This window comes from Lactuca virosa, chromosome 7, assembly GCF_052849685.1.
Source record: "Lactuca virosa cultivar CGN04683 chromosome 7, Lactuca_virosa_CGN04683_v6, whole genome shotgun sequence".
In the NCBI taxonomy this organism is placed as follows: Eukaryota; Viridiplantae; Streptophyta; class Magnoliopsida; order Asterales; family Asteraceae; genus Lactuca; species Lactuca virosa.
Genome location: NC_136432.1, coordinates 170,905,858 through 170,933,361, shown reverse-complemented (window position 1 = coordinate 170,933,361; position 27,504 = coordinate 170,905,858). Strand labels below are relative to the sequence as shown.

Sequence of the window (27,504 nt, the reverse complement as noted above, 5' to 3'; positions counted from 1 at the left end):
GGACTCAAACCGAGGGATTAAAAGATTTTTCACAAAGAAAATAGTTTTCTAAAATCTAAGTTAAGGAATTTTGAGAAAGAACAAGGTGTGTGATGCGTGTGACCGGCCGAGCTCAAGTAAGTTTTCCTCAAGATACCCATACTTGTTATGATAAGTTATATGATGTATGATTCTGAAAACTGCATGCTAGAGTAGGGCTAAGGATCTAGGAAGGATTCTTTATGTGCCTGTGGTATGAGCTGTATGCTAGGACTGTTTAGTCAGTAGTAGGATGGCCTGTTTAGGTTATGCCTGAATTGGTTACTCAATGCCCGAATGCTACATGCTTCGTGCTATAAGGGTTCTGGCTAACTTTAACTATCTAGTGAGCAAATATGTAATAGTATTCGCAAGCTAGATAGGGAAGGATAGCAGGGACCCCTTGTGCAGCTGATGGTGGAGAGTAGGTCGGAAGGTGTCCTAGGAGAGCCTAGGACGAGAATAGTAGAAAAGGGTATCGGTAAAGGGACTTGGCGAAGTTGAAGCAATCCTTAAGGAAAGTACGGATAGATGTGGAAGGTAGTAAGGGCCCGTACTACTGGAAGCAGAGGATCCGTACTCGAGTCATGGAGAGCCGAGATAGAACCAGGGAACTTGGAAAGTGTGCGAGACCTCTCGAGAGCATGTATAATCCTGACACTTATGCGTTTATTTCGAGTATGGTGACCACGCGACATGGAGCAGGAGGTTCCGGGTCAGGATCAGGATCAGGCTCGGGTGCAGGATCCGAGCAGGTTGATGACGGGCTACGCGAGTTTGTGGCGTCTGAGATCACGAGAGGCATCCTTGAGTCGACCCCGGTCATTTTCGGGTCGATCAAGGAGGGGATTGTTGAGATGATGGAGGATTGCCTCCGGGCATTCAGGAGTGATCTGACATCTAGCCAGACGAGTACGCGCACACTGTCCTTCAAGGACTTCCGAGGGAGCGGTGCGCCGGATTATCACGGGGTGAAGGACCCCATTGCTACCAGGAGATGGATCGCAGACATTGAGTCTGCGCAGTTGACGAGCTTCTGCCCGGAAGGGTCGAAGGTCCGCTTTGCTGTGGGATGTTTGAGGGATAGAGCTAGAGACTGGTGGGAGTCGGTTGGTGACTCGTTGGGAGCCCCAGCCGTCGAGGCTATGACTTGATCAGATTTCGTGACCAGATTCAGGGCTGAGTTTGCGCCGGCTGTGGAGCTTCAACAGCTGGCCAGGGATTTTTGGGTATGAGGCAGACGACTGAGACAGTGGCGGAGATCACCGCCAAGTTCAGGGAGAGGGCCCTAATGGTACCCCAGTATGCGGGGGATGAGGAGATGCGGAAGACCCGCTACCATGATATGTTGAGGGCTGATATTCGGGAGCATGTCAGCTATTCAGCTTGCCCGACCCTGAAGTCCATGATTGTCAGGGCGCGGGAGGGGGAGCTCGATTTGGAGCATGTCAGGAAGAGGAAAGCTGAGTCTGAGCAGGTTACAGGGGTTTCGGGGAAGAAACCCAAGGGATCCGACGTTAGGTCGAAGGGCCAGCCAGGCCAGAGCCGCTGCAGGAAATGCGGCAGGCCGCATGAGGGAGCTTGTAGAGCGGGATCGACCGGCTGCTACAAGTGCGGCAGGACGGGGCACTTTGGCAGGGATTGTACTACCCCCGCCCCCACAGTGTAGATGTCAGACCTGGTTTGCTTCCATTGCAATCAGAGAGGCCATAAGAAGGCCAACTGCCCTAGATTGACAGCAGCGTTAGCAGTGGCGTCGGTTTCAGCGACAACGCGAGTTGCAGATGGCTGGAAGGCCAAGTCAAAGGCTCCAGTGGTGTGGAGCCGAGCATTTCAGTTGACAGCCGAGGAGGCACACGCTGCACCCGATGTGGTGACGGGATCGTTCCATGTGAACGGTACCCTAGTTCAGGTATTGTTTGATTCGGGCGCTACCTGATTGTTTGTCTCTCTTGCGCTTAACAAGAAGTTTCCTGAGTCGTCGGGCACGTTGGATTGCCCTCTAGAGGTCGAGATTGTGGACGACCGGTCAGTGCAAGCATCAAAGGTCTACCGAGATTGCGTCCTGCGGCTGTTTGAGGAACGTTATCTGGTAGATTTAGTTCCCATACCTTTGCGGGGGAACAAGGTTATTATCGGTATGGATTGGCTAAGCCCCAATGGGGAAGTGATTGACTGTGCGCAACAGTTGGTGCGGATCAGGACCCCAAGTGGGGGAGAGCTGGTAATTCAGGGCGAGAGGCCACAGCGAGGACCCGCTTTATGTTCAGCAGCGAGAGCTAGGCGTTACCTTCAGCAGGGTTGCGCATGATTTGTTGCCTATGTTATGGATACCCAAGAGATGGGTAAGGCAACGGTAGGCGATGTGCCTGTGGTACGAGAGTTTGCGGATGTATTTCCCGAGGAGTTGCTCGGGATACCTCCGGAGAGGCAGGTAGAGTTCAGGATCGACCTAGTCCCTGGTGCGGTTCCGATAGCCAAGGCACCGTATCGGTTGGCTCCTCCTGAGATGCAGGAGTTGTCTACACAGCTGCAGGAGCTGTTAGATAAGGGATTCATTAGACCGAGCAGTTCACCCTGGGGAGCCCTGATTCTGTTTGTGAAGAAGAAGGACGGGTCGCATAGGATGTGTATAGATTACAGGGAGCTGAATAAGGTAATGGTGAAGAACCGTTACCCACTCCCGAGGATTGATGACCTCTTTGACCAGCTACAGGGAGCATCTTGGTTCTCCAAGATTGATTTGCGTTCGGGGTATCATCAGATGAGGTCAGAGAGGAGGATGTGCAGAAGACTGCGTTTCGGACGCGTTATGGCCACTATGAGTTCGTGGTGATGCCTTTCGGGCTCACCAATGCTCCTGCTGCGTTCATGGACCTCATGAAACCGCGTGTGCAGACCGATGTTGGATCGGTCCGTGATAGTTTTCATCGATGACATCTTGGTTTACTCCAAGACGCGAGAGCAGCATGAGGAGCTCTTGCGAGAGGTTTTGGGTACTTTGAGAAGGGAGAACTTGTATGCTAAGTTCTCCAAGTGTGAGTTCTGGTTGCGCGAGGTGCAGTTTCTTGGGCACCTTGTCAACCAGGACGGGATATCGGTTGATCCGGCCAAGGTTGAGGCCGTGATGAGGTGGGAGGTTCCGAGGTCTCCATCTGAGATTCGAAGATTTCTGGGATTGGCAAGCTACTATCGGAGATTCATTCAGGACTTCTCCAATATAGTCATGCCCCTGACCCGGCTGACGAGGAAGGTCGTGGTCTTTCGCTGGGGGACTGGGCAGCAAACGACGTTTGAGACCTTGAGGCAGAGATTGTGCGAGGTGCCAATCTTAGCCCTGCCAGAGGGCGTGGAGGATTTTGTAGTATATTGTGATGCGTCCATCTCAGGTTTGGGCGCGGTATTGATGCAAAGAGGGCATGTTATAGCTTACGCTTCGAGGCAGCTGAAGCCTCACGAGGCGAATTACCCGACACATGATTTGGAGCTGGGGGCTGTTGTTTTTGCCCTCAAGATTTGGCGTCACTACCTCTATGGTGTTCGTTGTACCATTTACACAGACCACAAGAGTTTGAGGTACCTCATGGATCAGTCGAGCCTGAATATGAGGCAGCGTCGATGGTTGGACGTAGTGAAGGATTATGATTGCGAGATCATTTACCACCCAGGGAAGGCCAATGTCGTGGCTGATGTGCTTAGCCGCAAGGCAGCGCCGATCAGGGACATCTGTCTGAGGATGACAGTGGTGACTCCACTGTTGGAGCGGATCCGGGAGGCTCAGCAGGAGGCTATGAAGGAGGAACATCAGAAGAGCGAGCGTATAGTGGGTCAGGTTTCCTCCTTCGACTATGATAGCCGAGGATTATTGACTCTTCAACGTAGGGTGTGGGTCCCTTATCATGGAGGCGTGCGCCAGATCCTGATGGAGGAGGCACACAAATCCAGATTTTCTATCCATCCCGGAGCGACGAAGATGTATAGAGATCTTCGTCTTGATTATTGGTGGCCCTGCATGAAGCGGGACGTAGCATGGTATGTGGAGCGGTGTTTGACCTGCAGGAAGGTCAAGGCCGAGCACCAGAGGCCACACGGCAAGATGCAGCCGTTAGATATTCCCATGTGGAAATGGGAAGATATTACCATGGATTTCATCACCAAGCTTCCCAGGACTGCACGGGGAGTGTATTCGATTTGGGTGATCGTGGATCGGTTGACCAAGAGTGCCCATTTCATACCGATCCAAGAGAGCATCTCGGCCGAGAAGTTGGCCGACATCTATATCCGAGAGGTAGTAGCTCGGCACGGAGTGCCAGTCTCAGTGATTTTCGACAGGGATGTGCGGTTCACTTCCAGGTTTTGGAAGAAGTTTCATGACGAGCTGGGTACTCGTTTGCATTTTAGCACCGCCTTTCACCCGCAGACGGATGGTCAGAGCGAGCGGACCATCCAGACGCTAGAGGATATGTTGCGGGCATGTATTTTAGATTTCGGAGGTAGCTGGGATACCTACCTTCCGTTGGCGGAGTTCTCGTATAATAATAGCTATCATGCGAGCATCGACCGTCCTCCTTTCGAGATGTTGTACGGGAGGAAGTGCAGGACCCCGATATGCTGGGGTGAGGTTGGTCAGAGAGTCATGGGGAGTACCGAGGTGATACTCAAGACTACGGAGAGGATCCAACAGGTTCGGGGCAGGCTTCAGACTGCTCAGAGTCGGCAGAAGAGTTATGTCGACAAGCGTCGATCAGACCTAGAATTCCAGGTCGGAGATATGGTGCTCCTGAAAGTGTCGCCTTGGAAGGGCGTCATCCGTTTCAGGAAGCGGGGCAAGTTGGGCCCCAGGTACATTGGACCCTTCAGGGTTATAGCCCGGATGGGCAAGGTGGTGTATAGGTTGGACCTGCCGGCCGAACTCAGTCAGATCCATAGCACTTTTCACGTCTCCCAGTTACGGAAATGTTTGGTGGACGATTCAGCAGTGGTACCTTTAGAGGATATTCAGGTCGATAACAGCCTGAATTACATCGAGCGGCCTGTAGCGATCCTCGACCGGAAGTCGAAGGATTTGAGGAACAAGAGGGTCGAGCTGGTGAAGGTGCAATGGCAGCACCGGAAGGGCTCATAATGGACCTAGGAGCCGGTGGATGAGATGAGGGAGCATTACCCAGAGCTTTTCCAGGAACGAGCAGCAGACTTCGAGAACGAAGTCTAAAATAAGTGGGGGAGATTTGTAGCACCTGGTTCCTGGTATGTATTTTTATCTAAGTATTTTGCATTTTTTGCCTGGGACTCGGCTAGTTGAAGGCCCAACTCGTCGAGTAGAAGCGGATTTGATCCGGGATTTAAATGACGGACTCGTCGAGTCGGCTTCCAGACTCGACGAGTAGACGCTGTCTGGACAAAAATCCTAATCTGAGGGTTTGCACCCTATTTAATCATCTCATACAGCCCCCACTCGTCCCTATTGCTCCCAGAAACCCTCCATAGTGAACCCTAATTGTGTGTGTGAAGATCTAAGGTATTTGTGGTGATTTTTGGTGGTTTTGATCACAAGGAAGAAGGAAGAACTTAGAGGGATCAAGAGAAGACCAAAGGAGTCCTTGTTGGTTCATCATTTGCAGTCTCCAGAAGGTATAAAGTCTATACCTTGCTTGTTCTTTTGTTAGATCCCTTTTTGGGGAGATTTAGGGCTTTTAAGCCATATTTTGTAACCAACCATGATTGCAAGCATGGTTGGGAGGTCAAGGCTTCGGATCTAGGACCTTGGAGGGGTCACAAGGCAGTTAGGGGTTGCTTTTGCACCCATGGAAGGCTCCATGCATCTTAAGAGCTTCTTTTTGGGCATTTTAGGCTCAAAGTCCCATGCATGCACGTAAAGTTTGTAACTTTACGTGCTAGATCGATCTTAGGGGCATAGATCTATCATTTGGACAAGAGTTGCACTTCAGAAATCGAAGAATTAGAGCTGGACGTTATCGACTCGACGAGTCGTTCTTGGGACTCGGCGAGTCGAAGACTTGACTCCCTTTTTCTGTTAGGGTTCGAAGGAACCCAGTTGGGTGATGTAAGAGTTTTAGAGGATCCAAAGGAGTGACCCAACGTATTAGACTTAGCCTTGGACCTGGAGTTCATGGGACTCGGCGAGTGCATGAACAGACTCGACGAGTCCAAGGCAATCTCCCAGCATATGAAGATGAACTCGACGAGTTGTTCATACAACTCGGCGAGTTTAGGATAGGACTTATTCTTCAGATGAAGATGAACTCGGCGAGTCGGATAAAGGATCATTCGATGTTCGAATAGGAGGAGAACTCGTCGAGTCATTGCCTAACTCGACGAGTAGGGACGGGAATGAGGACAATTAGATGGATAAGGACTCGACGAGTTGGCGGCCCAACTCGGCGAGTCAGGTCAGCTGGAAGTTGACTTTGGCTTGACTTTGACTAGGTCAGGGGTAAAATAGTCATTCTACCATAAGAGTAGTTATCAGACCCTGATTGAGTGTTTTGTGGGAATTATAGCCGGAGGATTTACGGAGCAGCAGCAGCAGACAGAGAGTTCCCGCACAGATCGGCAGCTACTACTACGAGGTGAGTTACCTTCCAGTAGGGGTGGGTCTAAGGCACCAATGCCGGCCCACCAGTGGGTAGTTATGTTTGAGATGATTGTCTTTGTGATAATTATCTTGGTATGTTAATGTGTTATGGTCATGGGATATGCCTGTGTGATATGCTATGTGTGTAGAAGGGATTAGTTGTCCCTACCCAGTTATGCCTGACTGTATGATTACCTCTCGTTACGGTATGCTAGTACTAGGGGGTGAAATAGTCCCCAATTACCGGTTGAAAGATACCGATGGCGTATACCGGTTGAAAGATACCGATGATGGTTACAGGTTGAAAGATACTGATGGCAGTTACCGGTTGAAAGATACCGACGGTGTTATGTGGTATGTGGTATGATGGGGGAACTCACTAAGCTTTGTGCTTACAATTTCACTTTTTGTTTCAGGTACCTCTTCGTCCAAGGGGAAAGAGCCGGCGGCGTAGCAGCGCATCACACACATGATTTCCGCATGGAGTTTTATGGGATTGTACTCTGATTGATTTTACTTTGACATTATGATTTTCAGACACATTGTTATATTTTTGTTTGCAAATGATATGACATGGGAAATGTTTTGGTAAACTATGTTGAGAATTACTTAATTTAAAACATTTTTTTTGGCCTCAAATTTTGGGATGTTACAGGGGTAACCCTGAAATAAAGGTAAACTATGTTATCCTTATAAGCTATTAACCTAAAAATAGACATAACTTATATCTTCATGGATCATGATTAATTATGAAAGCACACATATTTTTTTCTTCAAAAATGTATTAGCAAAAACACGAATATTTGATGACACCACATAATATTAGGTAGTTGCTTAGGTCTTAAAGACCGACCAAACCAATGATGCTTAGTTGGAACTAGGGTGAGCAATTGGTCCGTCCTAGTTTGGAATCAGAGCCAGTTTAGACCAATAATGATAATCGATAATCATATTAGAACCATTTAACTAGAATGAAGTATAAATATTATACACTACTTGTTGAAAAAAAAAAATATCATTCCGACTTCAAACGAAAGAATTATGGGAGTTTAAAGAAGATGAAAGATTAAGTAGAAGTGTACGATCGAGCTCAAACTGAAAACCCTCTCATACAAGCTAATAAAAATGCAATTTAGTTGTAAAATAGAAGACAAATGGAGCTGCCAGATAATAAGGATGTAATATGAATAATCCAAACAAATTTATAAAAATGTAATGCAGACAGTCCAAACAAATTCAATGGTAATATACAGACAAAAAAACTTATGAGACTAAATTTGAACAAAACCTAAACTATGTTACCTACGTCAACTGTCATAAAGACGTAATGAATCCAAACAAGTTCAATCATAATATGTGGATTAAAGAATACTTAAGAAACTAAACCTAATTTATTTTATTTTATTATTATTATTTTTTTGACATGTTTTATCCTTTATGTAACCTTGTTAAAAAGTTGTAACGAAAATGTAAGTTAGAGAATACTTTATGGACCATTCACGCAATTCGCTTGAAGATAATTCTACCGACTCGCTCAAAGGGCAATTTCGACATTGCACCTCATCGTCTATGAAGAGAACCTAAACCCTCATCGATAACTAGGGTTTTAAACGTCCAGAACCCCAAAGACACTCGAAAATCGCTAAAAATGGCGACTCGCGTTCTCCTTCGCACCCTTCTCTCCTCCGCCAATCAAACCCTAATCCCTCGTTCATTCACTACCTCTGCTTATCTTCAACGTTTACGCCCTATTGTCACCATCGCCGCCGCTAATATCCGTCACTCCTCACTTGCGGCTACCAATACCCGTGCTTTCTCTACCCGACTCACCACATCTTCTCTGAATGATTCGAACCCTAATTGGTCAAATCGCCCCCCAAAGGAGACAATTCTTCTCGATGGCTGCGATTTTGAGCACTGGCTTGTCGTGGTGGAGAAACCCGAAGGCGAACCGACTAGAGATGAGATAATTGATTCGTATATCAATACCCTAGCCAAGGTTGTTGGCAGGTAAGAATGATTATATTTTTTTTCCCTATTTTTTATTAACCGAATATGTTACTTGTTTATACAAATTGCTCGATGGTTTTCTTTTTGATTATGACAAGGATCAAGGATGTAACTTTAGACTGTGTAGTAGTCAATAGTCACATCTGCTTTCGGAGTTTGTGTTTGTTATTCTTTTAAACACCTGGTTGGAGTTATATGCTTCGATTAAACTCCATTATTTGTTTTTTTTAGTTACGATGAAGCAAGAATGAAGATCTACTCGGTTTCGACAAGATGCTATTATGCATTTGGAGCCCTTGTGTCTGAAGAAGTTTCTTACAAGATTAAGGGTAATCAAATCTTTGAATCCTCAAATCATTTAATTTGTCAATGATATAGTGATACATTGACTGATCAAATTCTCATTGTTTATATATCAGAGTTACCTGGAGTTCGTTGGGTGCTTCCTGATTCTTACTTGGATGTTAAGAACAAAGATTATGGAGGTAATTCACTAAACAGCTACATTCTTGACTTTGAATTATAATGTTAGATTTAATATATTATTATGTATTTTTTTGGTGTAGGTGAACCATTTATTGATGGGAAGGCTGTTCCTTATGATCCAAAGTACCATGAGGAGTGGATTAGAAACAATGCTCGAGCCAATGAGAGGAACAGGAGGAATGACAGGCCTCGCAACTTTGACCGGTCAAGAAATTTCGAAAGAAGAAGAGAGAACATGCAGAGCAACCGTGGACCACCAGTTATGGGCGGTCCACCACCACCCATGGGCGGCCCACCATCACCACCTAACTACTTGGGTGGTCCACCACCCAGCAACATGGGTGGACCACCACCCAATATGGGAGGTGGCCCACCACCCAATAACATGGGAGGAGGTCCACCACCCAATAACATGGGAGGAGGTCCACCACCTAGTAACATGGGGTATGGAGGTCCTCAGTCCAACAACAACTGGAATGGACCACCGCCACCTTACAATGGAGGGCCGCCAAACATGGGAGGAGGAATGAGGCCGCCGCCTCCTAATTACCAGCAGCAGGGAGGATGGAATGGACAGAACAATGGAGGACAAGGGTATCAAGGGCAAAATAGTAATTATCCTCCTCCTCCTCCTCCTCCTCCTCAGAATGTAGGTGGTGGGAATCCATACCAGAATCAGGATGTACCTGGGAGAGACATGCCTATGCCGCCCCCTGCAGCCAACTATTAATAATGGGAATGGCTGATTCCATTCCGGTTGTGTGTTTTTTGTTCTGGTTTAGTTAATGAGTAATGGTACTTTGGTTCAAAAGGTTTTTGTCACAAACTTGAGGTATCATCGTATATTGTATAGCTTAGTGACAATCATGATGGGTCTATTTATTTTATGCTGCATTTAGTTATGAACCTATTTATTTATGGTTGCAAGTGATGTGGATTTATTTTAATTAATGCTATTGCAGCTATTAGCTATTAGCTTTATCTGGATTTGTGATTTTGTCATATTTGCGTATGATTTCTTTCATCTTGTCCTCCACAAACATTATTCTAATCTCATCTTAGTATGTTTAACTGTGAAGGATCTGTAAATCTTATATTCCTGTTTCAACTCTGTAAGTTATTTATAATTTGAGTTGTACATCGACAGTTTTTTTAAAAGGAAAGTGGACTCATAAGTCGCTCCACTTCAACTTGTGTAATCTATGTATTTCCTTGAATTCTACAAGGAAAATTCAAAGAAACAATTGAATTGAGAAACGATGGTATGAAAGTAAAAGGTTTTTTTTTCTTAGGATTTTAAACTTTGAAATATATAAGCATTTATTTTAAGCATCAAAACCCTTTCTTTTAAAGAAGAAAGATTCAAATCGCCTGTCCAATAAATGCAATTGTTAGTCAAAACAAAGGAAGGGACTTGAAAATTCCACCAGACAGGCAGACACCACAAAGAGACTGAAAATAACTTATCATATAATAGTACTAAAAATAACTTTTCAAAGGGTATTGTAGAACATGTGTGAGCCCCTTCTAATGGGAAAATAAAATTCAACAACGAGTTGGTTCATCTGACAAGCGTCAAGTGTTTGACATTATTTAGTTGAAGTAGTTATTGATTTTTTACAATTTGTCATCTGTAATAAACTATTTTAAATGTTTAGATACAAGAATATCAAAACCATTTATTGATTTAGTTTTTGACAAGTTACTTCATTCTTACTGATTTAAATAAAGTGTTTTTGATACTCTTATTCAATTAAAAATTAAATAGACATTATCATATACTAAAAATAACTTATTAGATTATTACGTTTGGTACCGGATAAGTTAATCATAACAATTTTTAAACTTAGTTTTAACCTAATTTGCTAACTAACACTTTTACAAAAAAAAAAAAAAAACCTAACTTGTTTTAAATAAGCATATCTCAAACACTCCCTATATCTTAATACTATAATGCCGTAGAACAAGCACAAGCCGTCTTTCTTTTCTAGAATGAGAATGAATATAATTAGGGCTATATCACAATATAAATGACAAGTTACTTTCACTTTCCAAAAAAAAAAAAAAACAAATTTCATAATATTCATCAATATTAATTAAAAAGGTTGGATAAAATAGAAAAGAAACAACCAATCATATCTATCAAGATTAAATGTTTAACAAATTGATGCCTAGATTTGAACCTAACACCACACCTAGATAAACATGCACAAACAAAACATTTGAAGTTTTCATGTTTGTTCAAAGTGTTATTGCCATAAAAACCCTTATATTTACATAAAATGTGTGATTATGTCCTAAGTTCTAATTTATGTCAATTAATACCTTGTATTTTGGATAATTTTTGTCACTTATGACTTTTTATCAGGTTACATGTGGGTAATAGGTCACCTGTACATCTTAACACAAAGCAACCACCATCACATGTGGGTAGTCGACCACCACCACTACCACCTTTAGGAGGATTCGTCTTCAACACCTTGTTTGCCTTCACCACCATCCCCTCAGACGAAACCCTAGCCGCCTCCATCGAATGAAGAACTCTAGCGTTGAGCGTTGAAGGTAGCTTTGAATGATGGAGTGTATCGATTTCATGGTTTGTGTTTATATTTTTTCCCCCTCATGCATGTATGTAACAACAATAGAGTGCACCCCCTTCTCGTCTTGTTCGTTTCACTCCCTTCATCTTCTTTTTCTGATTTGAATTGCACCACAACCTCTTGATTCAGATGGGCTATAGTGATGGCGGTAAATCTTTGTGTGTGTGCAGGTCAAGGAGAAGATGATGGCAGCTAGAATGTCGATTATTACAGGTTTATGAAGGTGGGTGAACAGTGGCTTTAAAGGAGGTTAAGGGTGATGATGTTAAGGTGTTTGTGGTCTTTAAAAAGGTGGTTAAGGGTTATTGTGATGGAGGGATAAAGGTGGCATTAGGTGGTGGTGGTTTGTGTGTGTGTAGATTTCCCCCATGGTGGCAAATAGTAGTCTTTTGATCTCAAAATATGGTGGTGTGTGGCGATGGTTGTTATGGCAGATGGTGGTGCTAGTGGTAGTAGACAGTGTTGTTGGTAGCAAAAGGTGGTGGTTGTGATGTGTAAATATGAGAGCTTCTATGACGATAATAACCGACTAAGAGGATGCAAATTTTGGTAACAACGGTTAAAATGAAAAAAACATAAGGAAATAGAAGCATAACTAAACATAAAAACAAAATTAAGGCATAACCACACATGTAAATATAAGGGCTTTTATAGCAATACCCCTTGTTCTAAAGCAAAAGGAGGTTTCAAACCCCATTAAGTTTGCAAGTTTAACAAAGAAGTCTTGGGCAAATATGGGATTTAAGCATAATATCAAAATCTTTAAACTTATTGAAACACTAACTAACAATGCTTAAACAAGTGATAGAAGAACAACAGAACATCTATTTAACTACTAACAAGCAAAACCCAAAACTATACATGTCATGACTAGCTGCTCCTTGTGCTATAGTTTTCATTTCCTCCAACTTAACAACTTATGAGAGAGAAAGGGAGGGAGATAATACACAAAGAATGAGCAAAAAAGCACAACTGCATTTGTGGTTTTCCAAGCCTACCCCCATCCAAATTCAAAACCTATTTGGCAACTTATATATATATATATATATATATATATATATATATATATATATATATATATATATATATATATATATATATATATATATTTTTGTTGATTGATCGCATGGGGCCCACAATCCAACTCTCTTATATCATACACCCTGCTACTACTACTACTAATTTCTACTTGCTAATAACAAAAGGCAAGGCACCATCTTTAATTACAAATCAACAATCAACAATCTCGGCCAATTGCACTTGCACAAAAACATTCTTTTTCTTTTTCTTTGTTAGGACTTAGGACACCTGTCAGTTGAGTTGTTGATGAAAATCTGCAACAAACCATAAACCAAACAAACAATTTTTAGTCAAAAACACATAATAACTGCAAATATGGAAGATTAGTAACGTTGAAAAAAGATTTATCAAGTTGCCATCAAAGATATCATATTAAATTAATAATTAAATACCGAGTTACTGAAAAATGAACTCAAAGAATTCCAATTCCGATTCCGATTCCGATTCTCACCCCGTCGTAATTGCACATAAAACCGTCGGAATTGAATATTTCCAACTTTATATTTTCTTATATACTAAATGCAATAATCATTTTTTTGAATTTTTAAAATCAGTTTTGAAAGAGTAAAACTACATATAATTCATTGTTTGGCTTACCTTACTTAATCTATGCCATTCAAGTTGTAGGTGAATGAGCTGCATCTGCATCCGATCCATCTTCAGATGAACTATCACTATCTGAATCTGCATAATCATATTCATAATTCATAATCATATCAAACATATACATTACAACAAAACTAAACTACTCAAAATGTTGATTATTACAACTTAAGAATCAAATTAATATAAAAACTTACCACTTGAAGATGATCCAGAATCACTACTAGAACTGCTTGAACTACTAGACCTACTACTTCCAACCCCATTATCTCCTCCTTCACCAGGACCACCACTTCCAGCAATGCTCTTCTCACCTCCTTCAACACCATTAACAAACATTCACAATTTACTATCAAATCAATAACATCATTGATTCTTAGATAGATAAAGATAAAGATAAAGATAAAGATAATCTTACTTGTTTTATTATTTTCTTTCGGGGCCTCCATAGTGGATGTCACAGGGTTCGGGTTCTGCATTTACATCTTAAAATGTAAAATTTGGAGGATAAAAAGAAAAAGAGACAGTATAATGATAAAATCTTACTTGTAACACAGTTCGATTAGCTTGTTGAGCAAGTTCAGCTCTCCTTCTGTGTTTACTCAAACTCTTCTTGTAATTTGTGACAAACCGATCGAGTTCCCATAGAGTTTCTATATCAACACTATCGATATCAACTTCAATCTCATCATCATGTTGAGAAAGTGAAGTGTTCTTCTTTTTGATGATTTGGACAATGTTGTCGAGCTTTTCAGAAGGTAAGCTTTGAAGATTTGTACTCAGTTTTTGCTTCTCTTCATATGTCATGTTCCTCTTGTTGGGATCTTTAGCTTTGGGTTTCTTGGGTGCTGGTGTCCTACTTGGAGGGGCAATTTTGGGTTTTGGCCGATTCATGAAAGGTAAAGACATGGATTCTGACCTGTACAGTGTTCTTGAAGGAGCATGTGCAAAATGAGGAGCTTTTCTTGAAGTGGGTGTTCTACTTGTTGGAGTTGGAGTGTTTGCATCATAAATCATTCCATATCTCCAATCTGGGTTTGATTCAGATTCAATCACTGACCACCTTTCTTCAAATATATTTGATAATTGTTCTGCCATAACATGTACATCTTGTCCTTTTGGATTATATGTCATGGCGTTGTAAAAAGTCAGCCTCACATCCTCTGCAAACTCCATTGGAGACTTGTAGAAGTTTTGAGCAAGTCGACTCTTAATTGTGCCAAAATCCATCGGGTGTTTGATTATGTCATGGTAATCATGGAGTCCAAGAAGCTTTGCATTAACAGGTTCGTTAAACACCCAACCATGTTTGTGCTTCATCAACCTCTGAAGCAAATTGTTGCAGTTCTTGAACATCTGATTCCTGTGTCTTTCATGTCCAGAAGAATAATCTGATTCCTTGCTGTGTTTTCTTCCACCATTAGCTTTCTGCCTCTTGTTGGTTTCAGGTGGTAATCTGTCTTTTCCAAGAAGGAAATCTGAATTCCTGTAATACTGATTAGCCTTTGGTGTCCTTTTTTCTTTTTCAACAAACTCACCGACTCCATGGTTGTTGTTATCCACAACTGATACATTTAGTTGCCTAAAAGGCCTCATGTCAGTATTGGGAGCCGAACCCATATCAGAATTCAGTCTCATCAAGGCTCTCCTGTCCACAAAATCAGTACCCATTTCTGAATTCACTCTGAGCAAAGCTCTCCTCTCGATGATATCATTACCTGAATACTGTGAATGACTGTAAGCTTCAACGTCGGCAGGAACAGCAAGAACAGCGGAGAAGGTGTCAGCTTCTTTATCTTCAAGTTTCTGAGATACACGTCGGACTCGATTAAGCTCGGCTCTCAGCTTCTCTCTAAGCTCGATAATCTCATTCTTAGACTTCGCCGCTTTTAAATTAATCTTAACCCGATCGCCGACAATAACAACAACCGGTTTTATCACACCGTTCCCGGTGGGCCGATTTGGGGAAGCGGCAATTTGAACCGAATGATCATCTGATACCTCTACTACCGGCGATAGAGTATGTTGATGTTCCGAATTCGCGTCTTCAGTAGCTAGATTTTGCTCGTTGTTTGTGGCGGTGGGTGGAGAAGCTGGATTGGATGTGTTGGTTCTGGTAGTAGGCGGAGATGTAGCGGCGACGGTGACGGTGTCGGTAGTGGTTGGGGAGGAGGGGGTATCGGCGGTGGTGTTCTTGGCGATCCTTTTGAATCTTCTCGTGTAGACTTTATTACCCTCCTCTCCCCACTTACTCTTTCCTTTGCTTATCTTGTCCGCATCTAATATCCCTGAAGCCATACATATACGAACACCCCCGCCGGCCGCCCCGGAGAACGCTATAACAAAAATCGCAATCGAAAAAGAGAATTCAGAAAAATTTAAATCCGATTTCTTCAGAAACGAAGAAATCGAATCCGATCAACGAGGCTAGGGTTCAAACCGACGAAGAAACGGAATTACGATTTAATCAAACACTAGAATTTCAAACCTTCTAAATTCAAGCCCTAGAATTCCAAAAAATCCGACCATAACATCAGATCTGGGACAAAATCGTTCGATTCAATGGAAAACAGAGATCAAAATCGGTACGGAACTAGGGTTTTCAACGGGTATGATGATCTACCTAATCTGGAACGAAAGAGGGAAAAGAAAATCAAAAAAAATTTAAAAAAATAAAAATAAAATAGAAAATTAGAACATTAGAAAAAAAATTAAAAATTAGGGTTTGGAGTTCTTGGGGAACCGAAAATCAAACAACGATTCAGAAGGGAGTAATCGATCCGAACTCTGCTCTCTTGCTGATGAAGCGTTAGTGGGGGATTGTGAATTTGGGAACTCACGCGCTTGTGTTTGCGATTGACCAAAGACGATGAACTGTTCTTTCTGCATCAGCGTAAAGGCATAGTTTATGTGGTTTTTATGTTTTTGTAGACGCGCCTTTCGATGGAAATTGGGGGTTTTCTGCCACTACACACATTCGAGAGGTAAGTTGCAGGAATGGTCCTTCCACTATTGTCTCTTTATTTTCTGTTCACAAGAAAAAAAATGCTTTACAAAATCAGCCTTTTTCTATTATTGTCGGTTTGGGAAAAGTTATACTACTCATAGGGCATTCTTCAGCCGAAAATCCTTTTTGGTGTAATTTAATTCAATCAACGTCATTTTCAAATTAAATGTGATGTTATGAATAGTGTAATATAAAATATAATGTTACTATTTAGTTATATCTGGTAAAATTTTGTATGTGTATTTGTGGGGAAATATTTAGAAAAATTATTATACTTTTGCACTATTAACGAAAAAATAACTTTTGATTTTTTTTTTAATAATTAAGCTCGAGTAAATGTTTGCAAAATATGTCTTATATGCTGTTAACGTTTGCATTTAGCACAAATCAGGAGTGGTTTTTTCGTTAATAAAGTCAAAAGATTTTTGTGAAGATTTCCTGATAATCTATTATATAAAACATAAAAAGAAAGTATTACACGTAGCGGGTAAACGAGCAACAAACTGTGCCGCAACCCCTTTTTGGATGACAAAACTAATTCTTTTAAAAACAACATCTATAGATCTTGAAGTCATAACATTACTATACATGACCCGTTGGACTCTATTGAGTAGCTCCACAGTTTCTGGCGCAAGGAAACCGAAAGTATCAAATGCAAAGGGTATAAACGTGTGTTGATAAAAATATATTAAACCATTGCAAGTAATTTCAAATTATTTCACTAACCTTTTATCTTGATAAATAAATATATAATTAAAATTTTATTTTGCTTATCCGGTTAACCAAACCGAAAAACTGAATCTTCTTTTGTTTGATTGAATATTCTTTCAAAATTATATTAAAAAATGATTAAACCTAATCAAATAAACAAAAATCTGATAACCCAAAGTATGTTATTCTTTCGATATGACATTTAGGTTAAAGTGTCAAATAGCCAATAATTAGTATCTATAATAGAATAGATTTGTAGTAATAAAAATTTGAGTGGTAATTAGATATAAAAAAAGAAACCGACTAAAATTGTTTTTAGTAAAGTGTATTTAGTATGTGTTTTTTATAAGTATTATAGCTCTTATAACGTTCTTTGAAACTATTTAATTGTGTTGACATTTAAATTATGTATTGTAGAACAACTTGACATTCACTTGATCATTTTTTAAAAAGTTGAAACTCATTCCATTGTCATTCTTCACACCTAAGCCACCGTATTTATACCCAATACCTGAAAATTCAACAATAAAGGGAACATAAATGACAACTATATTCATGTAACAACTATATGATATCTTATTTATACATGCAAGAAGACCGGTTACAATGATAGATGGAAGATGAAAGATTGTCATTAAGCAACCAAATATAACTCGTAACTACAACCTACTAAATATAACGACACGTTGGAAAATGAAGTTTTACCAGATGTTGTTATTATCAAATAGAGCTCCATTAGACACGTCATGTGGCCTATAAACGTGCTCATTGCGATAAATCAACGAAAGTCCTCTTAAGTTATATAAGATATGTATGGTATCTTTATGATTTTGTAACACCCATCGCAAGGGCTATTTGAAATATGTAACGACCCAAAAAATCAAGGGTAAAAATTTCATTTTTAATATAGTTAAAACATTGATACCAATTATTTCAAACATTTCAAATCCTCATTAAGTAGAACTTTTATCAGAGTCCGTCCCAAAATCATTCATTGCGAAAATCATAGGTGTGTGCATTGCGATCAATCCGGGCTCTTCCTTTCCAAAACGATGATACCTGAAACCATAAACAAACATATAAGCACGAAGCTTAGTGAGTTTCCCAAAGCATACCACACACACAATCCACATATCATGTTAGCTATAAAAGCTACCTCTACCACATAGCACATAACAATTAGCTATAAAAGCTACCTCTACCACATATCACATGTCAATTAGCTATAAAAGCTACCTCTACCACATATCACATATCAATCAGCTATCAAATCTATCTCTACCATTAGCCACAAAGGCTATCTCTACACTTAGCCATAATGGCTATCTCTACCCTTAGCCCTGAAGGCTAGCTCCACCATTAGCCCTGAAGGCCATCTCTACCATTAGCTGCAAAAGCTATCTCTACCACATAACACTGCAAAGGTTATCTCTATACTTAGCCATAATAGCTATCTCTACCCTTAGCCCTGAAGGCTAGCTCTACCATTAGCCCTGAAGGCTATCTCTACCATTAGCTGCAAAAGTTATCTCTACCACATAACACTGCATAAATATGCCACACACCTTTACACAACAAGTAAACCAAATATCATAAAATGGGCCGGCCTTGGTGCCTTAGACCTATTGGTATGGTGAGGAGACTCACGTCGCACTGCTGAATTCCCGCGGATAAAACTCTAGCTGCTGGTTGACAGGTTCCCGAACTATCAACATCAAAATGACACCCAATTAATAATTGGGTCCCAACACATAACCATAAGTTCTTGGAGTAGCAGGCTACATTACCCCATCTTGGCTTGATTCAAGCCCAAGGCCCAAAAGTCAAACTAGGTATCAAAGCCCAACATATGGCCTAATTTTCCAAATTGGGCCCAAACCTTTACATGGTCTTATTCTAAAGCCCAACCATTTAGTCCAGTCCAAACAATTGGCATTATGATGGCCCAATGGCTAATAATCCTCAAGGCCTAATTATAGCCCACTTATGGTCTAATTTTCCAAATTGGGCCCAAGCCTCTCTAATGGGTCTTATCCTAAGGCCCAATAATTTCCTTGGTCCATAATATGTTCCCAATTGGCCCACAAAGGCCCACAACAGCTTAGTCCAATAAGTGGCCCAATAAGAACCCAAACCCAATTAGGGTTTTTCACATAAAATGTCGATTAGGGTTAAGTGTTCCTACTTAACCCATTAAGGACTTAATCCTTTAAGAGCTTATTCTATCAAGTCCAAACATACAATGAAATCGGGCTTGAGTCATCACTTCACTCCAATGATCCAAAATGCGGGTCCCGATAAGTCCAAACCAATAATCCCAAAATTAGGGTTTTCCAAACCCTAATTAGGGTTTTCAACCCAGTCATAGCCCAATAGACCCAATAGCTAGGTCTTTTGATCAATTAGGGTTTGCTAGGCCCATTAGGGTTTCGCTAGTCGGGCACCACCCACTACCACCTCGGGTAGTGGCGGTCAATGGCGGCTTACAGCGGCGGCCACCACCTCACGGTGGTGGTTAGAGTTTCTTTTCATTATTCTTTTTGCTAATTACACTTACAATGCTTTAATCCAACAATAAACACACACACTAACTAACATAAACACATACACAACCACCCTTGTGGTGGCTGAACAAAAATAGGGCGACAACCACCATGGTGGTCATCTCGGGGTTTTCTGTCCAACCGAAAACACACACATGCTCCTGAATGACAACAACAACAACAACACCCACCACACGAACTTGAAGTAGCAACGTCCTTGTACCCACATGAGACACGAACATGGCAGCCCTTCGGGGTGGCTAAAGGTGGTAGCAGGAGCGCTTTACGGTGGCTTGGGCAGTAAGCGACAGGTGTAACCAAAAATGGAGGTAGAGGAGCGTTTACGGTGGGGAAATGGTGGCAATCCACCACCAAAAACCACAACCATAGCAGCAGCAGAAGAAGAAGAAGGACACATCAGCTATTGTTTGACACCGGCAACGTGAATGACGGCGAACCGAACGAACAGAAGAAGGAAGGTGAGGCACGTCCGATCATGGCAGCACACAGCCATGACGACATTCTTCAGCGTTCTCGGCTCATTAGCAACCGAACAGCAACAAGGGTGACGACGGTGTATCTTGGCGGTTCTCCGGCTTCAACAGCAACGAACAACGGTGGAGGAGGGGGGGGGGGTAATGAGGTTTGCGGCCGCAAACGAGAGAGATAAGGTGGTGGTGGCGGCTGATTGCTCCTCTTAGGGTTAGGGTTCCCTTAAGGGTTATATACCCGACACCATAAACATATTGCCATAATGGCAGAATTGGTCCCTCCCCATCAGCATCTTTGCAAACCAACTCCAAAATTTACAATTTAGCCCCGGCCTTCTGAAACCTCTTTCAAATCAAGTCCAAAATGTTACCAATCAGCCCATGCTTCCATAAATCCTTACATATTAAGCCCAAATAATACCAAACACCCCCTGACTTCTAAAATCCTTTGCAAAACAAGTCCTGAAATTACACTTTAACCCCGAAAGTCTAAAATATATCATTTGGCTCCCCGAAACCACTCTCCGCCAAATATTATTGGTTTTAGGGCGACTATTCGTTCATCAATATTTATCTATTTATTTATTAAATAAACATAATGTTACAACTCTCCCCCACTTAAATTAGATTTCATCCTCGAAATCATTCCTTACCATCCCTTGCACGCCCGGCAACTTGGACGACATGGTCCCAACCACAAGCATACCATAGCCTCTCCAAGGCAACCAAAACCGACCCCGCAGGGTTCTAAAACTTAAAGATGAACGAATTTCTTGAAACCTGGTCCCATTTACTCAATCAAAAACCTGAAGTCTCGAGATGGTCTGTCTCCCTGACAGACCTCCCAGACCGAATCTTTGCCCATTTCATTGCACTAACCTCCCAACTGGCTTTTTAGCTACTGATATTATATAATCCGACCGTAACTGTGACAACCCGAACCTTTTTCCATTTCCGTTATCCAAATTCCGTTAATAAAATTTGGATTTTTATTGAGTCCTGTCGAATGCCTTTGGCCTGGAAAGTCATTTTGTTATAAAATTGAGCTTCATATATGAGTCGGGACCAAAACTACGCGAAATTTCGAATTTTCCGTCGATAAAAACAACCATTCTCGGTCAGACTTGGGTTCACGGCCATACACCCGTGTACGGCCGTACACACGTTTACGGCCAATGTCGGGTGGACCCCACCACCTACCACAAAAACCCCTATAAATACTGATGAGAATAAAGCGCTATAGATCGATAGATTCTAAGCAGAAAAACAATATTAATCGAGTAAAGAACACAAGAATGGATCAAATGGTGTCGAATGATTAATATCTCACACCTCAGAAGAGCTCGATGAAGAACTTCGTCTGTAGAGGTGTGCTAGGGTTACAATGCAAAAGCTATTAATGAGAACGATAACCTTAGAGCTATACATGCATGCATTATATATAATCTAACCCTAATGATAATCCACGGTTGGACAGGCCCAAATCGGTTAAACAAAATGGACTATTAAACGAGCCCAAAGACGCAACAATTAAACCCAACAATCTCCCCCTTTGAGTCAATAGAGGCAAGAGACTACTTCGGTTGAGTAACTTTAGTCTTCCTCACAATCTTGAACAACCTGGGGATGATGGCAAGAAGAGTTTGTTGAACAAAATATAACACCGAAGCATATCAGTAAACATCTTTTTATCAGCTTCACTGTTCTGATTACACCCATGTATAATCTCCAAAATATGCTCCAAGCAAGCGGTGGAGAACATGTGTTTGTTAATAAGAGCGAATAGGCATTTTTGACCTTCACCCCTAATGAACATAACAGTATGAAACTTGGGGTCAATTTTTCCCTTAACCATCATGTTGACATCACTTGCCCTCCCTATCGGCTTCATAGTGGTCTTCTTATGTATGGCAAAAGCGATTTCCTGATCCATCTTTGCGACTTCATGAATATAGCACACAAGCATTCGCTTGCTGTGATCAATAATAGGCTGATACTCCTTTTGATTGGTCAGCAAAATGTTATTCAGGAGTATCCAATCATGAGGATTCAGGTTTGGCAGATCAGCCAGGGAAATTATATGAACCGAGCTATCAGAGCCTCGGGTCACTTTGAATTTGATGTTGATAAATTTCCCTGCTGAAGTGGGTTTCAGCACCTTGACTGTTGTGATTTTCTGATTACTCCATGTCAGGTATTGCGGCTGAGCAAACTCAAGATAATACTCAAGCAAATCCCGATCAACCTTCGGGTCTGGGGAAGGAATGCCAGCTGTTGACTCAAAACAGTGAAAAATGAATGCCTTTCGGGTGATTGGCATGTCAAACTGTGAGTCCTTGGAGTTTTCAAGCCCGAAAGAAAGAACTGGTTCGAGCCAATGAGTGCTCGGTGCATCGATTACCTCTCTCTGAAGCGAATCCATAGTCCATTCAGGAAACATAGACTTCCTTTGTTCAAGCATTTCATTCGCTTTCATCTCCTTATCAAGAAGTTCCTTCTCTTTTCGAATCTTCGCCCGAATCTCTTCATCACTAGGCTTGACTTTCAGACTTTCAGTTTTAGAAGAATTTCCTTCTGTATCAGCGTCATCATCGTTTTCATCCACATCATCATCACCAATTTTCTTCTTTCGCTTGTCCTTCATACTGCCCGAAGCTTCATTAACCTTTGGCTCAGTAGTGACTTTTGGTTTTGGAGGTGGATGAGGTTGGCCCTTGCCCTGAGTAACATTATCTCCCCCTTGTTTCGAAGGGACAACAGACTCCGGAACACCCTCAATTTTGCTCAAAACATCCAGAGCAGGTCTCAACTTCTCAGCTAAGTTGCGACGAATTGAGATGGTAAGAATGGAGCAATGGGCTTCCAGGAGGTGTAAGAGAAAGGAGTGGACATCACCAACCGAACTTTTAATTATTTCACGCTCAGTTTTCAAGTCTTCAATCTCCTTGTTTGTAGTCTTGAGCTTGAGATTCTGAATTTTAAGTTGAGAAGTGCGCTTATCCAGCTCATCCATAATCTTGTTTTCTACAGCAAGCTCAGCTTCAAGTTGAGTGAGACGCGCATCAACTGAAGTGTGAAGCTCAGTGTTGGCAGCCTGAATTGCTTTTCGAGCTTCCTCAAAGTGTTTATTTTTGGCCTCCAGTGAACGCGTAAGATTATCAACTGAAGCATTCACTGTTTGAGCATTCTTCTGGGCGACAACTTGAAGAGAATCAAGAAATAGCTGTGCATTCGAAACTAGTTTTTCGAAATTTGCGATCGCCTGCTTGCAATCCTTGGTGGAGGCTTCAACTGCAAGTGAATCTTTCTGATAGGTGGAGGTTGAGGCTTCAATGACTTTAACAGCACTGGAGATGGAAGTTTCATGCTCTTTGACAACAGATGCGAACAGAGCCTTGAGTGTTGCTTCTGAATATGCACTGGTAGAAGAGGAAGAGAGCAGTTGGTCAAGTTTGTCATTCATGGCCTTGAGATGCTTTTTGGTCACAGGAGCATCATCATCATCATCACTCTGTACTCGATAAGGACTGAAGTAAACAGAGTCGAATTCCATGTCTTCCCCGCCAAGAACAGGTTCGGATTCATGTGATGGAGGTGGGGATAAAGGTGCTGAGGTAACAGGAGGATCAGAACCGAAAGTAGATGCCCCCGTATCATATACGTTGACACGAACATTAGGTTCGGTTGGATGAGTAGTAGTTGTAGTAACTGTAGTGAACAGTGGGGTTGGAATAGGGATTGAGGTAGCAGTGGTAGATGAGATAGGTGGAGGACAGGGAGTGATAGTAATAGGAACCGAATGTGAAGGAGAACGAGGAGGTGAGTTTCGGTTACTATTATTAGTTGGTGAGGGTGGAGGTGAATTACCTCTAGGTGGACTTTCGGTTTGAATAGCTTCGTCGTCAGTTGACTCGGGTCCAGGCTGTTCGTCAGAAGGAACATACTCAGAGTCACTGGAAGATGGGGAAGGGGACTTCGGTCTTTGAGCTTTCATCTTGAGCTTTCGTTTCTTTGGAGCAGTAGGCGCTGCTTGCTAAGACTTGCGTTTCTTGGGAGTAGAAACTTTGGAGGATTGACCGTCCTTTTCCCCTTTTTTATCAGGCCTCTTCCCTCGTTTTGTCTGCAGCGTCCAACGAGCTTTGCATCTCTGGAGTAAGCTTTCGTGGCCCTGAAGGGGTTAGCTTCTTATACTCATTGATAACCTTGCTTTCAGGGGAAACACATCTGTACATTGACTCCAGAATTAAACCAATGAAGATAAACTTGGAGGGATCTGAGAAAAGGATCCTCGTCGTGTGGAAGGTAGCAACGATGACTTGAGTGAATCCGCCATTGTTGGAACAGTAAACTTTTCCATCGCCCAATAAGTGATGATAGTCCAAAATCGAGCACACGAAATTTCAGAGTACCTTGAAAAAGAGCTTATACTCTGAACTAGTTGAGACCATATGATTGACCGATAATCCATATTCACCCCATGATACAGACCATATAAAAGGGTCATGAATGCCCTGCTCGTTCCATCGGAACCTGCAACCCTCTCCGATAAGCCCTTGGAGAGGAGAGTAAAGAGTCCATTCCACTGAGGAGGAAGACAAGATTTCTTGAACTTGGTGACAGTGGTGAGAAGCTCTGTGTACCCCATATCATAGAACATCGAGAACAGCTGAGTTGTTGTAATGCAGTCTGGGTTAATCATGGAATCGGCGACAGCAAGGCGTAGCAGCAAACAAAACCTAGCTTTCGAAATCGACGTCTTTTGATTGACGATCTCGAAAAAGATGCGCTCCTTAGATTTATCGTAAATAACAGTGGAGTAGACGTGAGAGAGCATCGACATTGGAACGCTTTCCACCTGTGTGAGAGCCACCACCAGTGGTGAATACTTGATACATTCAACCACATGCATCATGTACGAATCGTAGACAAAGGGGTTCAGTTCGATGATCAAATTCTGATTGGGTTTGATGGTCAGAAGAGAGGACTGAGCGGATTGTTCGTAAACCGATGAAGATTCAGCCATTGTTTCAGGTGGGAAGAAGAATATGAACAGTGGAAAATCGCCGATTTGTTCTTGAGAGAGGTGAGATTTGGTAAAGTAACTTAAGAGGTGTGAGAAAACCTTTTATACCGTCGCTAGGAGAGAGAAAAATCCACAGTAATGATTTGAATATTTTCTGAATCGACGCCTAAAAAAGCGTGATTTGATAACTGGGTTTTCCGAAGTAGACGTCATCACGCGTGATATTAGGTGCCGTTTCAAATTCACGCGCCTTTCCATCCTTATCTCCTGTTCAAATTTTGAACCGTTTCAAATTCATGCTGACTCACCCGTATTTTATTTTATTATTAAAATAAATCATCACCACCATAAACGTGACCCATCCTTTTTCTTCATACTAAGGAACCTTCGCTCCATATTAAAGTGAACAACCAACTCTGTTAGAGCCAAAAGCACAAATCTGGAAAAGTGCCATGAGTACCACAAACAAGACTTTGGAAAATCATAAAGATCTTCGTGGTAGAGTGTGCCAATGAAAAAGAAATAAAGCAAAATATTTGTGGGGTTTAAGTGATGTCTATTTAGACACGAAACTGTGGATCCCGGGCACGAATCTCTTCCTTCAAAGTCAAGAGAGATTGGGAAGTGTCTGTGCGGTTTCCCGTGAAATACAATCAAATGTTTGTAAAGAAACATTGAAAGGCATCTTTTCAATTATAGGCTTTAGTGGGTAGTTTATCTTCAACCGAACATCGATACTTAAAATAAGACCGAAAGTTGGATGAAGTACTTGTGAAACCGATGTGGTTTGTTGAACAAGTAGGTTTGGAGAATATATTCAGTGACTGGATAATAATAAGAAATCTCAAAAACAAAAAGAAACTGGATCTTATGCGAAGAAACGTCCTGGTGTTAGACAGTTTCATAAAGATCACACAAAAATAAAAAGAGATTTCGTGAGGTAACAAGTAATAGTTTGAACATTTTAGCGTTCACCGTCAATTCATTCAAGGTGTTGGATTTTGGGTCTCACTTAGCACGTGGTAAACGAAACTAAGATCATCAACACAGAGATTGTGTAACCATAAACCTCAGTGGCAATTGCTGAGATTCTCAAGGGTTACTTTTATGAAGCGAAACTTAATGGAGAAATATGAGGAGATGGTGAAGGAACCGAAAGTACCTCTGCTACATAAGAATGACAAAGCAGAAAACTCTTAACTCACTATGAGAAGAGTAAGGTAGCTCATGACTTTAGTGATTTTAGTAGCCTGGTTGGGAAGAAACGATTGGTGTTTATCGAATCATTAAGGCTTCACTCAGAGTCATGGAGGCTTCGGTCTACATGCAGCAGCATGCTTCTAGGGACTCTTAACTAGTACATAGATAAGAATGTTATACCTGCCCCAACGTCATTGTGTTTCGTATCCGTGAACTTTAATAAAATTTTAAAATTGAGAGATAAACCTTAAGAACATATAGAAATATTTTTGTAGTTTTTGGATTTTTCTGAAAAATAATAAAAACAGAAAATAAAATATTTTTGGAATTTTGGAATTTCTGAATAATAAAAACAGAAAAAAAATTGTTTTTGGATTTTTGGAATTTCTGAAAAATAATAAAAACAGAAAAGAAAATATGTTTGGATTTTTGGAATTTCTGAAAAAAATAATAAAAACAGAAAAGAAAATAAATACTAAATATAAACACGCGAAAGATTAAGAAAGCTTTATAAAAATATACAACCGAAACCATACCTTAGAAAAGATGAAGCGAAATATACCGAGCGTTCGGTTCATTTCGGTTCTCGAAAAATTCCAGAGCCGAAATAGACCGAGCGTTCGGTTCATTTCGGTTCCTGAAAAATTCTAGAGCCGAAATAGACCGAGCGTTCGGTTCATTTCGGTTCCCGAAAATTCTAGAACCGAAATAGACCGAGCGTTCGCTCTATTTCGCTTGTTCAATTTTAGTGAGAAGAAAGGGGTTTCGGTACTGACTCAGCTTCCATCATTCCCAAGCCTTGGAGTATCTTGTTAAAGCTTGGTTCTGGTAAGGTCTTAGTGAAGATGTCAGCCAGTTGATCTGAGGACCGAACGAAGTGAACTTCAACATTTCCATCTTCAACGTGGACCTTGATGAAGTGGTATCGCAGTGCAATATGCTTAGTCTTGGAATGTTGCACTGGATTGTGACATATTCGAATCGCACTTTCAGAGTCACAGTAGAGAGGGATCTTCTTCATGCTTAAGCCATAATCTCTAAGTTGGCTTTGTATCCATATGACCTGTGATGTACATGATGCTGCAACGATGTACTCAGCTTCGGCTGTGGAAAGAGACACACAAGTTTGTTTCTTTG

General features: G+C 41.6%; 2 protein-coding genes across 4 annotated transcripts; one reads left to right on the top strand and one right to left on the bottom strand.

Moving 5' to 3' along the window:
* Nucleotides 1–8,193: 8,193 nt before the first annotated feature.
* Nucleotides 8,194–10,090, top strand: LOC145124778 (multiple organellar RNA editing factor 8, chloroplastic/mitochondrial-like). The gene is made up of 4 exons (XM_079060237.1): nt 8,194–8,623; nt 8,855–8,952; nt 9,043–9,108; nt 9,190–10,090. Exons 1-4 carry the CDS (start codon nt 8,262–8,264, stop codon nt 9,837–9,839), a joined length of 1,176 nt encoding a protein of 391 aa, XP_078916363.1. The 5' UTR covers nt 8,194–8,261; the 3' UTR covers nt 9,840–10,090.
* A 2,367-nt stretch (nt 10,091–12,457) lies between these two features.
* LOC145123883 (transcription factor GTE4-like) lies at nt 12,458–16,422 on the bottom strand. 3 transcript variants are annotated; one of them, XM_079059075.1, is made up of 6 exons: nt 15,881–16,421; nt 13,939–15,728; nt 13,811–13,865; nt 13,590–13,709; nt 13,387–13,473; nt 12,458–13,043 (listed from the first exon to the last, which is right to left on the bottom strand). In XM_079059075.1, exons 2-5 carry the CDS (start codon nt 15,688–15,690, stop codon nt 13,406–13,408), a joined length of 1,995 nt encoding a protein of 664 aa, XP_078915201.1. In that variant the 5' UTR covers nt 15,691–15,728; nt 15,881–16,421; the 3' UTR covers nt 12,458–13,043; nt 13,387–13,405. The 3 variants fall into 3 exon arrangements, with proteins under 3 accessions (XP_078915201.1, XP_078915202.1, XP_078915200.1); XM_079059076.1 differs by having other exon boundaries at nt 13,392–13,473; nt 13,939–16,422; XM_079059074.1 differs by having other exon boundaries at nt 13,939–16,421.
* Nucleotides 16,423–27,504: the final 11,082 nt, after the last annotated feature.

Excerpts from the sequence above, each read along its gene's own strand:
- LOC145124778 (XM_079060237.1), top strand. The coding sequence starts at position 8,262 with ATGGCGACTCGCGTTCTCCTTCGCACCCTTCTCTCCTCCGCCAATCAA. Across the intron at positions 8,624-8,854 it reads CTAGCCAAGGTTGTTGGCAG|TTACGATGAAGCAAGAATGA; the intron begins GTAAGAATGATT and ends TGTTTTTTTTAG. Across the intron at positions 8,953-9,042 it reads AGTTTCTTACAAGATTAAGG|AGTTACCTGGAGTTCGTTGG; the intron begins GTAATCAAATCT and ends TTTATATATCAG.
- LOC145123883 (XM_079059076.1), bottom strand. The coding sequence starts at position 15,690 with ATGGCTTCAGGGATATTAGATGCGGACAAGATAAGCAAAGGAAAGAGT. Across the intron at positions 13,866-13,938 it reads CTAATCGAACTGTGTTACAA|AACCCGAACCCTGTGACATC; the intron begins GTAAGATTTTAT and ends ATGTAAATGCAG. Across the intron at positions 13,474-13,589 it reads TTCTGGATCATCTTCAAGTG|ATTCAGATAGTGATAGTTCA; the intron begins GTAAGTTTTTAT and ends ATGATTATGCAG.